Raw genomic sequence first — 15000 nt, forward strand, 5'->3', positions numbered from 1 at the left:
AAGTTACTAAATTTATATTACATGAAATACTCAATATGTTTTGATTCATGAAACTGTTCCTTGAAAAATTAGGGAAATGGCATTTTCAAGCTTCTAAAAATAAACATTTCTGGGGGGGGACATGCTGGTGCTCCATGAAAAATGCCCACTGTGCCTCTGTAGAGATACCCTTAGAAATGTTTTCTGGAGATGAACAGGCTTGAAAGTTTAACTGGATTAAAGGCTGATTCACAATTATATCATGTAGAGAAGGTGGCACTGTGTGACATTTTCACACTGTACTGCATTCTGTACAAGTTCTAAAGAAATCAGTCAGAGATGGTTGCTATTTGGAAGGCAAAACTATTTTCTGTGTGATCCTTTAACCCACTGACTTCCATGCTTCCCGTAACTGGCCATTACAAGGTTTGGCCTTTGTTCCACTTCTGACATCATCACCTTTGACCAAAATTGGCATCATCTACACTCAAGTTCTGCAGGAGGGAAAGATCTTTCCAATGATACCCAAATCAGAGTGATCTGCTCAATGGAGCCTGAAATATGCATGAAAATGCTCAAAAATCTGAGTGAAAAACTCCCAGCAAAATTTCCTGCGACTTCACAGAGCTTAACTCCTTGGTAAAAATTGCCTGTCTCGATGATGCTTTCTCAGAAATTTTTAAACTGGAAGCAAGCCCAGGAGAAGGTCAGTCACTGCTGCAACAGCAAAAAGATAAGAAAAGGAAAAAAAGTTAAGGCGAAATAAAAAAACTTTTAAAACCGAAAAACCTCCAGACGAAGGTCACTTTCTCGTCCAAAAATTTTGATTTCTACGCATGCCCAAGCAAAAATGCCCTAAAACGCAATGCTAGTGGAAAGAAAGACACGCTGTTATGTTGCAAATGCCTTTTTGGGTACATTGGAGCTAATTTGGCTCATTTTCAAGCTGAAAATCTCCAAAATGTCCAAAAAAGATGCATTTTTGGCAAAAAGCTCTGGGATTAACAACGGGTTAAAAGCAATGAGTAATTTGACACTTACTGCATTCTGCATGAGTTCATGTTCCATCTTTAGTTCATTAAGTGCACCTTCTTTCTGGTCACGATCTCTTGATATGGCACGGAGTTCATTACTTGTATCCTTTACTCGCTGTAACAGCCTTTTCTGCTCTTTTTCAAGCTGAAAAACAAATATAAAATAATAATGAGAAGCCTGGTTTAACCCTCCCAAAAAATCGAAAAAAGCACATATGGATATATCAGGAAAGAAAAAAGAACATTCCAATAATTATTAAAAATCCCTATGACCTAAATGACTTGTTAATTTAAAAACATTTTACTTGAAAGTAGTTGAATATTTATAATTTATCACTTAGACACTTTTGCTGTGACCTTTGCTAATCTTTTGCTTCCATCAATAATTATTCCTCTTAATTAAACTAAATTTATTAGGTTCTGCTGTTTACATGTTAAATTTCTTTTCTGATACACTAGAGTTCATACGTCATTTCACAGGGGCAGATTTGGGATAGGGGTTGGACTAGGTGGCTAGCAACCCTCCTTTTGGAGAGGCAAAAAGAAAAAATGAAAAAGATTGTGAAAATCATTGCAGATATGAAGGCAAACATTGCTGGACAGGTACCTCACTGTAATAACATTGCTAGTACTACTTGTGTAACAGTTTTCAATTAGGTTGCAGTTCTCAAATTGCAACACTTTGGGGGCATGTCCCATTGATTCTTCAACCATAAGGTATGGTACATCCAGCCACCTGCCCTTGATAACCACTGGATCCTGGGGGAGAGGGGGGAGGGGAGAGGGGGGGGGTGGATTTCCATATGAAAGGGTCAGGGATGCTTGTTGTCTTGCTTAGACGTATAAATCAACGATTCTGGTCTCCCTTGTGTTCATGACAAAACGCCACTATTTTTTAGCTGTCAAAGTATCTTTAGGGTGTGCTCGAAGAAACAACAAAAAACGCTCTCACTTCTCTATTTAGACTCCATTTCTGCTGGTTTCTTGCGTCCAGTTTACTAGTGCAGACTCCTTTCTGAATAGCATCTGGTAATAAAATTGAGTCTAATCCATTTTACGTGGTATCTTTTAGGGTTCTAATGAAGCTTGAGCCATGCCCAGATTGGTCTCCTTTAGGGGTTTAATTCAAGTTTTTATATGGGCGTCTCCCCTGGCCTGGATCTGCCCTCGGTTTTAATTTGTAATTTGTCAGCCACTCAGCTTTTCATACAGCAAGCTTTATATACCAGTAGTTGTTCTGGGTTGAATGTTTCCTTGTGAGGTCTTTCAAAACTTTGTAACAAAACAAGTCGTAAAAAGTTTATAAACAAACTAGTGCATTGTTGGAATTGTTTACATGTATATGTTTTTGTCATTGTTGATGCTTCTTTTCCAATTCAGAATTCAGGAGTTTTATAATTCTGGATCAAAGTTAGAACAATCTGCAGCTCAAAATCACCTCTCTTGAGATCTTTCTTAAGATCCTGTCATCCTTGAGTGATTGCAGCTCATTCTGCTTGGCATTCAGGTTCCCATCTACATGTGACTTTGTGACATGGGGCAATACTTTGCTTTTCAAAGCATGTGTATTTTGTCCTTGTACAGCATCAGGTGCAATTTTGAGTTTGCTTAACTCATCACTTGTCAAATCCCTTATACCTCTTATAGTCATGCACATTTCACCTAGATCCTGGTTTTCCTGGAAAGGTAAAGAAACATTTTGCATTAGATTTTAAAGCTCAATATTTCTTAATTCAGAACTCAGCAGTTCTATAATTTAGGATCATATTTTGCTGTTCAGTCAGCTCGCAAAACAAACATGGCCGGTTGCTCATGTCAAGCATGATTGTTGTTGCAAAGATTTACGGATTTATTAATGATGTACCTCGACTGTTTTAGTTGATTATGCTACCCCAGATCTGAAGCTATAGACAGAGCTTAACAGAATGTGTGCAAAGATAGTGTATCGGTTAAGGTCAAGAATTCGGAAATGTATGTATCAACAGGTCTCCATGCAGCCAATTTTCCAGGAGTTATGAGTTCATTTTCATCAATTTAAGATTGCAGATGTCCCAAGATTGTATCTGATCTTAAAGTTGGATATCTATAAATTTGATTGCAAATTTCATTTAGTTTTGTATGGGATTGAATGTTTGTAAATCAGTAAATCAGTGAACAATCTTTCATGTTCATTCAAGGTTATGTGCATGCTGTAAGCTTATACATTCATGATCCATTTGAAATGCCATAAAAGCTGTTGTAATAATAAAAGCAGAGCCTTGTTAATCATTTTTAATACTGATGTGATATTCAATATTAATGTGACTTTCAGTATGTGATTTTAAATAATCAATTTATGTTTATGTGTGGCTAAAAGTTTTGAACTTGTCACTGACTTTTCATAGCTGGTCGCAAAATGGCGACTTAACATTTTTGTCTTTAATTTTGAGCCCTGTTCTTGCTTTTTGACATTCAGTGTTTTCATTCTCTTTAGTGGTTAAACTTTGCTTATCATTGTCATATTTATAGTTTACATTCTTTTTATTAGTCTTTCTGGTGTTTCTGTAATAGTCCACATAAGAATTCCATTTATTACTACTCACAAGTCTTGGATTTGCATTTATCATTTTCACTGCTTGTGATGCTTATTACAATATTCTTCAGATGTGTTTTCTTTTTCTTCTAATTGTATGTTCTTGTTCAGAAAAGAACATTTTGCTCTGTGAAACTGAAATCACAATAGCTGTTTGATGGTGCTCATTTCCTGAGTAAGAGCTATTTGGTACTGTTGATACAAAACGTACTTCATTTACATGACCTATACAATTTATAAACTGCTCCTGTTTGCTGTGATGATGTATGATGTGGCTCTATCAAAGTCACCAGTCCAATATTTCGTGAGATTCTACAATATAAATGTGTATATTTAGTGATTCTGCAACTGCTTGTATAATTAGTGCATCACACCACTGATGTACCTTGCATTGACATACTTATGAAGTAACCATTCCATGAATTCTGAGTATCACTTTCAATGAAATGTTCTGGGTTATCTCTGAGGTATTAAACAGCAGCTTGTCTGATGTAAAAGTGATGATTGGGATTATCAAACGATTGATGTGATATGGCTCTAAAAAAGCAGTCACCTGCACCACCTACATCTAGAGCTATCACCTAACTGTCCCAATCGAAAGTTAAGAAATGTCAAGGAATTTACTGGCAATCTGCTCTGATTGTCCACATCTTGTAAGGGGCCTGGATTTAATTTAACATCACCTGATCTCAAAAGATTCATTCTTGATACCCAATATCTTTTGGTGAGACAATGTGATTTTTTAATTTTACCTGAACAACAGCTACTTTAAAAATCGACAAAGTTAGTAAAAAAACAGTTGCATTTGTGTAAAGACCTTTAGTTATATACCATAATTTATACTCATTTGCCAAGCCACACAATTAATCTTGAAGATTTAGGGGTATATTTCTTAAGAATAACCCAACCTTGCATCAAGCATTTTCTGTTAAATAGAATTCAGGACCTTTCTCACCGGTATTCTAGATGGCTCTTGCTCTCTATGTTGTTTTACTTGTTTAACTAACTTGGAATTTTTCCCCAAAGAATGTTTATAGAATTATCTGAATGGCAGTATGCCAACAATGGAAGCTCCCACGACAAACTTCACAACTGTATGAAATGATCTGTTAAAAACAATGCTTAGATGGTAGCTGGAGGTTTCACTCCCAAGCAAATTAGCACTCACCAAGATCGCACCCACATCAACTCAACAAGCGATCAAGTGCTTAAAATCTATCTTTCTCTTACTGAGCAAAGAAGATAACATTTATAGACATAAAATCACACAAAACATGTTTATTTCTTGTTCTTTAATCAGAAACCTTTCACTTAGCCGGACTGACACATAGTGCAAATGCTGCGGCTTATTGACTAAATACCTTTTAAGAAATCCATCACAAAGAACGATCACTCACCTAGCAAGCAATAAATACCCTGACACCAGTTTAATACACATCTACTAGAATGAGATGACCCAGACAACGATCTTTGCAGTTTTCCTTCTTCGAAAACACATGGTTGTTGACAAAAACGAAAAGATCACTCACCTAGCAAGAATTAAGCAAAGAATAAACACACAGATTTCAGCTTTCCTTTTTCGAAATTGACTGACTTCAAATCCTCCAAAAGCAAGTGGTTGTTATCGGATTTCACATTCTTGTTTTCTCGTATTTGATTGGTTCTGAATCTCCTCCAAAATCTGTTACTTACCATGAGCTATTTTCTTTGTTCTTTTCTCGCATTCGATTGGTTGGATTATTCCCCTGAGGAACGAATTTTCTACCCGGAGGTGTTACAGGCAGAGAATAAATGTAACACGCATGTAATGGAATCCGCAGGGAAACGTCAAGAGTAAATCCAAGATCTTGTCATATATGAAGTAGTGGTCATGCATTTTACAGCCTATCATAGTGTCTGCAGCATATATAATGCAGGAGACACAAAAATGTTCAAAAACAAATTTTTTTTTGGCTTTTTTTTTCAAAAATCTCTGGGTGTCAATATGTTAATCACTCTCCAATTGATGATCATGCGCAGTACAATTACGTCACAAAACATATTATGTACTTAAATGCATTCTCCAGCATTCTGGGATGGAAATTTATTATTCTGTCCTCATTTTGTTAACAAAAACAGTGAATAATTTACAGAGCCATTACCCACTAGCACACAAAGTGGACTTCATGAGAAATAATATTGTAACTGTTCACAGCCTTAGAGAATTTACTAAATTGAAAAGTGAAATGACCAGACTTTGTTGTATTGGTAAGCTTATGTGTATTCAAAGGTCATGGAGGTTCAATGACTCTTTTGACATGCAAAACAGGCACTTTATTTATATCCACCAGTGCAAGTTTATTATGTTAAAAAGGTGGATTGTAAAATCTTAATGACTTCCCTTTTGACTCGTTTGAAAAAATGACCAAGAAATTACCAAGGCTGTCTTGAACCTGAAGTCTTTTATTCATGTTATTCACAGCCATGTCGAAAACATGTGGTTTTCAGTGACATGAATAGTCACGCGTAAATGTTATGTAACAGCTTATAAGAGAGGGTCCTGGTAACTTCTTTCCTAACGTTGACGAAGTGTTTCAAAGAAATGCGATGCTATCGAAAGCTTACTTTGCTTGAAAAACTCTTCTGTAATTCATCAGACACAAAAAAATATTACTTTTCCGACAAAACTACTGTAATTTGGAGATGCAGTTCCTGGTTAGACTGAGTTAGTAAAGTGAGTGGGCGGTGGAAACATGTTTCGGTCAGTCTGGCTTGTTTTGTATTTGTCTACTTGAGTGTAGGCAGGCCAGGTATTGTACTCAGAGTACATGGGTGCCTGTAACCGGGTACCGGCTTCTAATAAAACCCCTTGCAAGAATATTGCCAAATGGACCGTGGATCAAACTGCGAGAAAACGAACTGCAACAAGCCAGAACTCCATGAAAGTCCAGCAGAAAATCCAAGTGAGCCAGCCAGCCAAAATTAGGTCATATTACCATGATCGCTTTCTGCAAATTTGACAACCTTAAATGAAACATAAAACGGCTTGTTGCATTCGTAGAATGCAGTCCTAATGCAGACTTGAGTCGAGTTTCATGGGACGGTGGACCTTTGTCCGAAGTTGCGACACCGATTTGGCCACCCCGCAGCAGGGGCAAAACGAATGACATCATCGCCAAACCATGTGCTGTACATTTCTTTCGAGTGCGGGTCTTTGTTTCGTTCAAGTGCAGGTTTTTGTGGACATTTACACTGTAATTTGGAAGCTGTAAGTATTCAATTGTGCTCTCAGCGTTGGATTTAGGTGAATTTAAACGCCTTGACGGTGGCATTTATCGAAATCTGATGGAATTGTCCTTGTTTAATTTATTTGTTTTAAAACGAACATGACTTTGAAGCGCCTTGAGAACATGATACGTGAATTAGTCGCACGGAGTTTGTTTACGCTGATGATAACCGTGCACATGATTGCAAATGTTTGCTTACATTTTTGCTTCCAGTTTAGAATAATGCACGTAAAATTTACTTTTACAAATTAGCTTTTACGTTCAAACATTACCAGTTAATGTGAGAATATTTAGCACGAAATTTGAAGGCTATAAATGTAAATACTTTCGTTCTATTAAACTTGGGAGTCTACGGAAACTTGCGCTGTCACGCAACGTGTCAACAAATGGTGGACTTTGACACTATGATAAATCTGTCTGTATAAAATCCTTGGTTGTCGATGAAAAACGTTGATTTTAGCAATAGACAGAGGTTCAAAGTCAGCCAGTGAAATCATTTATATATATTTAATTAAGTGACGGTGTCGAATGCACTCTCATAATCTTTGATTACTTCTAGTTCTGGCACTATTTTTTAGCTTCCCTCCTGTTGTAGATGCAAAAGGGCATGATTGTTGGTTTCTTTGAAGACATCAAAAATTCAGAACATAAAAATGGTGAACAAAATAATTAAATGAAGAAACTATGGACAACTTTAGAGAACCAGAGAAACAAAGTGCAATAGCATGAAGGATAATACCTTGAGGTAAAGAGAGGAACCTGAGGATGATGTTGTACACCTGCCAACTCTCACCCCTTAGGCATGAGTCTCATGCCTACAGATTGAAAACTTCAATCTCATGCCAGCTCACGCTTACAGGCTAAATTCTCATGCCTGATTGAAAAATGCAAGTGGTTGCAGCTTTGCTCGACACAATTTCCAAAAATATGTAAACTTAAACCGATGTAAGAAATGACAACTACCGGTATGTGTAAATGATGATACTTCCTTCTTAAAATAGAAGGCACTGGGAGCAAGGTCACGTTTAGCGATACACGTCCTGAGACTGGGACAGGGAAATGTCAGGGCTGTTTCCACTTCCGCTATTTTTGGTAGACTTCGGACGTCTTGGGAAGTTTTCAGACGTCTTAGGGAATCTTCGGATGTTTGTGTCGTCTTTGAAAAACCCAGCACTCCCAGGATAAAAATCTCATGCCTTTAACTCAGAAAAAGTTGGCAGGTATAAGGTTGGTGTCATGCTTTGTCAGGCAAAAACTTAGCAAGCAATTAAATTTTTAGTTAATTTTCAGCAAATTACTTGAATTCCGACTCTTCCACCAATTATTTCTTAGAGAAACTGAGAAATGCACTTCGTAAAGTTCTACAAAGTACTGAGGTATAAAAAAAACAGACAAATTAAAATAAAATTGGCTTTAAGACTACGCTGCCCAGCACATGCTTCGCTAACAGAAACAAACTGTTTTAGAATAATTAAAACTTTAACTTAATAACCTGCCTATCAACCCTAAACCCAATCATTGCTCCTTTGACAATGAATAGCTTGCTAAGATGAATTAACGTACAGCAATTGTGTTTGGAACTGTGTTAACAGCAAAAGATGAAAGATTGCTAGTTGTTTATCAAACAAACATTTTGAAGACGAACCCATGTCAGTGGAGAGGTGCCAATTGTAATTTTGAAACCAATCACAGCACAGCAGATATTGTCAGCAGTCTCACAAACAGACAGCACTTTGAATCCTGTCAGTTCAATATGCGTAAGTTTAAGCCGGTGAAAACCAGTCAAGAAACTGCTTTTTTTTTTATTCGTCTCTGGATGCGGATGGTGGCAGGTCAAACAATTGAGGACAGCAGAGATTTTCATGCAAAAAAAGAGGGGAATCTCTGTCATGCAGGGTCCTCGAAATTCTGAATTTATGCAAGCCTATAATCACGAGACGACATGATCGAACGGAGAACCCCTACTGTACTTCTGCTACACTGAACAAGAACATATTCAAATTTCTATCAGTTACAAAACTTCAAAATTACCATAGCCTTAATTTTAGGAAACAAAGCATTTCCTTGAAACACGTTCCATTTTTTATCCACCCCCCCCCCCCTGCTCCCCCCCTCCACCATGGACGGTATATTTTGGTAAGGTCTGAGCAGACCCTGTTTCGTCGTAGGAGCAGGGGTAGGAAACGTTTTTTGGTTTTCAGAAACAAGGCTATCAGAATCTGTAATTTCTGAAAATTATCGCTGTAGGAATCTGTAAATTGAAAAAAGTGCCCTTGTCGGAATCTAATTTAAAGAAATCAGTCGTATCAGAATCATTGAAATTGAAATCGAGACCTGTCGCAATCAGTTTTTCGTTGGATCCGAGACCTGTCGGAATCTGACGGCTATCTATCCTTCCATCCCCAGATGCGGAAAATTTTTGGAACGTCCCTGATGCACTTTGTAACAAATTGTCAGTCTAAAAATAGAATGCGGAGAATCTTTTAACCGATAATTAGAAAAATCACCCTTACGTTTTTGTCTTCGACTGACTTGACAAAAAATATGATGCAAAATAACAAAATTACCCCACTTACCACAGCCAAGTCAACTCCAGCTGGCCCTTTATTTGTTAAATGCTCCAACGCTTGTTTTAGTTTCGTGTTATCGCGAGTTAAAGCTTCCAAAACTTTCTTCGACACACCAGGAGTAACAAGGGCGCCTATTTGAGCGCCCGACGGTAACTGTGTTATTCTGTTCTCTGCTCTTGCTAGAGAGCCTGCAAGCCGTTCATTTTTTTCTAGAAGAGTCTTGATTTGCTGCTCCTTCTTTTGTAACTGCAGTCCCAGGTTTTGAACTGCCGTTAGTTTCGACGCCATCTTCTTTTTATCAGTCACCATTACCACTAGCGACTGACGAAGACGTTGATTTTCGGCCAGGACGGCTTCAATATTTGCCTGTTCTGCCATTTTCAAGCCAGAAAAGATTGTAAGGTTCGACAAATTGCCGCGTTCGTTCTCTAAACCACCAAGTCAAGACTATTACAGTTGGTCGGTTATCGTGTCCACTTTCCCTTTATATCCTGGACTATCACAGGGAAATTCGCTCTCCGAAGCATCCGTGATGTGCAGCGGGGGGAGCAAGCAGTGAGGCCTGGAACCGAGTTTCTATGATCGCCCCGGTTAATTCGCCCCGGTTAAGAAATTTGGCCGAGCGAGTCTAAGTACTGGTTTGTGAAAACAAACATGGCGGACTTTCGTGAGCGGGATGCGTTTGTAAAGTTTTGTAAACGTCGCGCATATTTCACGGTCAAACATCTAAGAAAAAGTCCTAGTTGCCCAACATTTAAATCTTGGACATTTTGATCGAGGCATCGGGGATAAATATTCCAACGTAAACCTGCGAGGGGGACCTCCACAGTGTGAGTCAGATTGCAGGGATGAATATTTCATTCGAGCATTTTTTGTAGCGGTGCCCTGTCAACGTGATAAACTGAAGTATTTCTATATTTCCGGACTCCCTGATGGTAAGGGTTGCTTTTTTGGAACAGCTTAACAACTTCGTGACCCCTTTTTTTGCACTTAACTGACAGGGTTAAAGCAGGTTTTATAGGGAGTGCAGTGGGAAGGGCGCTTTTCTGTTACGTTACTAGATCTTACTACAAGAGGCCTGTTTCAGTTTCAGTTTCTGGCACTATTTATGAAAGTGAATACTGGATAGGTCCCTCGGCAGAATTGAGAATTCATCACCATCTCTTTGTTTACAACACAGTAATGGTGTCGATTGTTTTTGTTTCTTCATAGTCATCCTTAGACTTTTTGTTTTGACTTAACAGCTTACGTAAATAATAGGTCCAATCAAGTCGTTGAGATGGAGAGTGTGAAGGACGTTTGACTTTACCACCTCATTTTATTGCTCTTTCTGTAGCCCTTTCCCTGCGACTAATTTTTTATGCCACCACTCAATCAGTTATCAAAGGGTTCATGCTCTTCTCTTGCACTAAGAATTGTCATTTGAGACAAGTACTATTAAAGACTTCATTCATCTGACTTTATATTAGTCTTCATTATTGTCTTATTTAGCCATCCTTTCATTACAGGAACAAGCCACTGATAATCAAGACTTAAGACCAAATTTGATTTATTAAAATCCTTACTCACCTTTTTGCCTTAGAGGAATAAAACAAACCTGATCCTTTCGTTACCGGTCATTTGATTAACCCCTAGCCGATTAGCTCCCAACCACAAGTCCATTAGCCCCTTACTTGTGCTTTAAGAACGAGAAAGATACAGTTTTTTTATTTCTGGTTGCGGGCTTATCGACTTCTGGTTGGGGTTTAAATGGTTAAGGGCTACTAGACTTGGAGGCTAAATGACAGTTACCGATCCCTGCGCTTGATGTCTTTTCTTGTTATTCTCAAAAGCCTTAAAGCCAAGTCTCAAAATTGGCCTATTTCAAATGTTGTGGAGGTTCTGTTGACTCAGGTTTGCCCAAGTTAAAGTTAGTTGTCTGGATGAATGACCATTTTACCTGCCTACCTTATTACTAGCACTCAACAATCCGATTGATTTGTTTGGAGCTAGATTTGAGAGCGAGAATCTTTCGAGTGTTATAGTGAAGACATCTGCCAGCTTCGATTCTCGTGCCAAGGCCCCGCCGGCTAAGAGGAGCGAAAAGGGCTATGGGGACGAGGATGCTCACGGGTGGAGGGCAAGGAATTTTTGATCTTACAAACTATGCCTCACGCGTCTGCTCGTCGATTGATCTTCGCTGTTTATAATTAACTTACCACACTCGTACAGAGGTATGAAACTTCACCGTAACCTTTTTTCTTTTGCTGCTTTTGCTGGCTACAGCAGGCCGCTTCAACTTGAGACAAAGTTTGTAAGATCATGCTCGAGCGTCGTCAGGCATCAATAGGGAGCGCAACGACGACGACGACGCCGGGGACGACGCCTAATGAAAATGAATTTATATTTTACCAGCGAAATTCGCCATTGTCTAGATCTGTTCAATACGCCAATGGCTCCAAAAACGTGCTTAAGCTAAATATGCAACGACAGCGTTCAATTCCAAATGGAAATACGAAAAATTAGCCGTCGTCGTCCACGTTCCGTAGACGACGCAGAATTTGGTCATTTCACGTTGTTGTTTTGCAGAAGGACGGCAAAGAAATGTACGAAGATTTATAACGCACGTGCACAGCTATTGTTCTGCTCATTAAACCTTTTGTATGGTGACGTTCGTCGTTGTCGTCGTCGTCGTGGTTTGCTTAAGCTCCCTAATAGCAGACTTGCAATTTTTCAGTTTTCTTTTAAAGAACACGACACGACAACACAACACGACACAACACAGCACGACACAACACGCCACAACACAACACAACACAACACGACACAGCACGACACAACACAACACAACAAAACACGACACGACACAACGCGACCCAACAAAACACAACACGACACGACACAACACTGCACGACACGACACAACACGACACAACACAACACAACACAACACGACACGACACAACACGACACGACACAGCACGACACAACACACAACACAACACGAAACGACACAACACGACACGACACGACACAGTATAACACAACACAATACAACACAATAAAACAAAACACTACACGACACAATACAATACGATGCAATGCAATGCGATGTAATGTGATTCAATTCAATACAATACAACTTTATTATGTCACACTTAGCTTTTCAGGTGTGACGTCACATGATGACATGACACACCAGCTAATTTACAGGTATTCCACGTGCATTTAAATTATAAGTAAATATTATAAATTATACCCTTTCATAGAAAATACAGCCAATCAGAATACAGGAAAGACGTTGTATATCTGACGGTATTACACCCAACCTTCCCATCATGCGCCGCGTGTATGTCGCATTGATTCAGTGTTGGCCACTGTATTACCTATGGCATGGTATAAAATAGTTATGTAACGTTCTCTTGTGGTATACCATGGGTTATCTCACTGGCCACTTGTATTTTCTTGTTATACGCACTCGCGTAAAGGCTTGTGTGTATATCAAGAAAATACAAGTGACTCGTTGAATATTCCATGGTATACCACAAGAGAGCGTTACATAACTGGTGCGTACGAGTAATAATGTTTAAAAAAGTATAGGACAGGATCATCAATGAAATACAACTAGAATAATTACACGATCTGCTAAGAAGTAAAAACGATGATTCTATGTACAATCATTAAGATAACTATAACCATAAGTAAGTTAAGTTAAGAGTCTTAAAGGCTCAAAAGGTCAATTTTCTTGATACTGTTTTTTAAGTTCTAATGGTTCTGCGTTAATCTGACAGCAGCTTCCACAGCTTTGGCGCTAGCTAACGCCACGATTTCAGTCCGTAGGTTGTAGTATAAGCGACCTATGCCCATTACCACATTAAACCTCGTACAGTGAGCTCGTGAGTAACTTGTAAGTTATGTCGGTGTTTTCCCAGATGAGCTCCTTGCAGGAACCAGCTCCTCTCTATCTCAGTACAAATTGCGTTTCGCCTCTGCTTAGAGTGTGTTGTATGCTGTCCTTTCTCACCGCCAGTTCCTCCGGCGAACTTCGAATTCGCTGCCTTGATTTCATGGACTTTCTTGGGATCTGCCCCTTCGCTAGGAAAACGGCCATCCTGACTTGTTCTATGACTACAAAGTTATTACTGTTGAATTCCTTTCCGTCAGGATGCGACACAGTTGCACTGGTTGAGGTGTTGCGTTCAAAAAATAGGCATGGGTTGGTTTTCCTTCGCTTTCCCAAAAGTACGTTTCTTACCCCCATCACGACAATAAACAGTTCAACAAAGCGATCAGAGGATCATCAGTTTCAACGCAAATCTAGTTAGTCTGACTTTATACCTTTGTGCACGTCTGTTTCTGTGTGCTAAGCAATTAAATACCATGGCAACATGCCAATTAAAATTAATTAGTCTCATTGTAGTTATTATTTTGCCCAGTTAACTCCATAACAACAAGCCAATTACAGACAAAAGGTTAAATACACACTACAAATATTACTCGTCAATCTCTATAGCAAGATACCATCCAGGTTTTAAAATAATTAACTTAATTATGTCAAATATTACTGCCAGTGTATTTTGCGTCGTTTACTCCTTAGCAAAATGTAATTTAAAAACGTGTAAAGTTTGACAAATAACTTTATTAGGTCAATTTTTGATGATGATTTGTCCCTTAGCTCCGGCTAGAACATAGGCCATTGCCCCCTTCTGTTCTCCTTAGCAATAAGTCAATTAGGGCTAATTAGTCTCACTGTAATAATTATTTTGCGCCATAACTCCATAGCAAAAAATATTACTTCTTAAACTCCATAGCAACATGCAATATTAACATGCAACGCGCGATCCGGTCACATGGTACAATATCACACATGCTGGGATGCAAGTTGTACAGTGGGACTTCCAAAACAAAGGCAGGTCAAGGTGCACTGGCACTAGTTCCTTCGTTTTGGAAGTCCCACTGTGCAACTTGCGTTCCAGCATGTGTGATTTTGTACCATGTGACCGGATCGTACAAAGGGCCTATTATCTTTTTGTCATTAATTTCATAGCAACTTGCCAATTACTTCTCAAACTCATTCATAATTCATCAAGTTTAGACAAAGGAGATCATGACCGTGACGGTGTTTGGATATCTGATCTTAATCAACAGAGATTTTTAATTACGATTTTATTTCTCCGTTTTTTTCCTTAGTTTTAGTTTCGATTGATATCAAACACTCGAAAGTGATCGATTTCAAACACTCAAGACAGTGTTTGACCACATTTCCAAACACCTCAAAGTTCGTCAAAATACTCCGCTGGGCGTCGTATTTTCAACTCCCTTCTCGGTGTTTGGAAATGTGGTCAAACACGGTCTTTCGTGTTTGATATATTACATAAAATACAATTTTTGAAACAATATGCTCTACAAACATTACTGGTTTCGTTTGTAATAAATTCCATACCAACATGTCAGTTACGCACAATGTAAATTTTTTTTTTTATATCAAATATTTTGTTCACAACCGCACACCCAGCTGCTAGGCTACTCACTAGTGAGTAGCGTATTCCAATAAACGAACGGCGTTCCTGATAGAACGCTAATGGATTTGTACTGAAACC

The 15000-nt window shown here is 38.6% G+C and overlaps 1 protein-coding gene across 1 annotated transcript in view; it reads right to left on the reverse strand.

Moving 5' to 3' along the window:
- The window catches only part of LOC110049114 (uncharacterized), a 14084-nt gene extending 4120 nt beyond the window's left edge, over positions 1-9964 (reverse strand). The window contains exons 1-3 of the mRNA XM_020754885.2: positions 9428-9964; positions 2452-2691; positions 1021-1158 (exon numbers count right to left, since the gene is read on the reverse strand). Coding sequence (XP_020610544.2) covers positions 1021-1158; positions 2452-2691; positions 9428-9799 — 750 coding nt within the window. The 5' untranslated portion in view covers positions 9800-9964. The remainder of the gene's footprint in view (positions 1-1020; positions 1159-2451; positions 2692-9427) is intronic.
- Between the last annotated feature and the right edge of the window lie 5036 nt (positions 9965-15000).

The sequence above is a fragment of the Orbicella faveolata genome, unplaced genomic scaffold (assembly GCF_042242905.1).
Source record: "Orbicella faveolata isolate gen_17 unplaced genomic scaffold, um_ofav_v1 contig_34, whole genome shotgun sequence".
Classification (NCBI taxonomy): Eukaryota; Metazoa; Cnidaria; class Anthozoa; order Scleractinia; family Merulinidae; genus Orbicella; species Orbicella faveolata.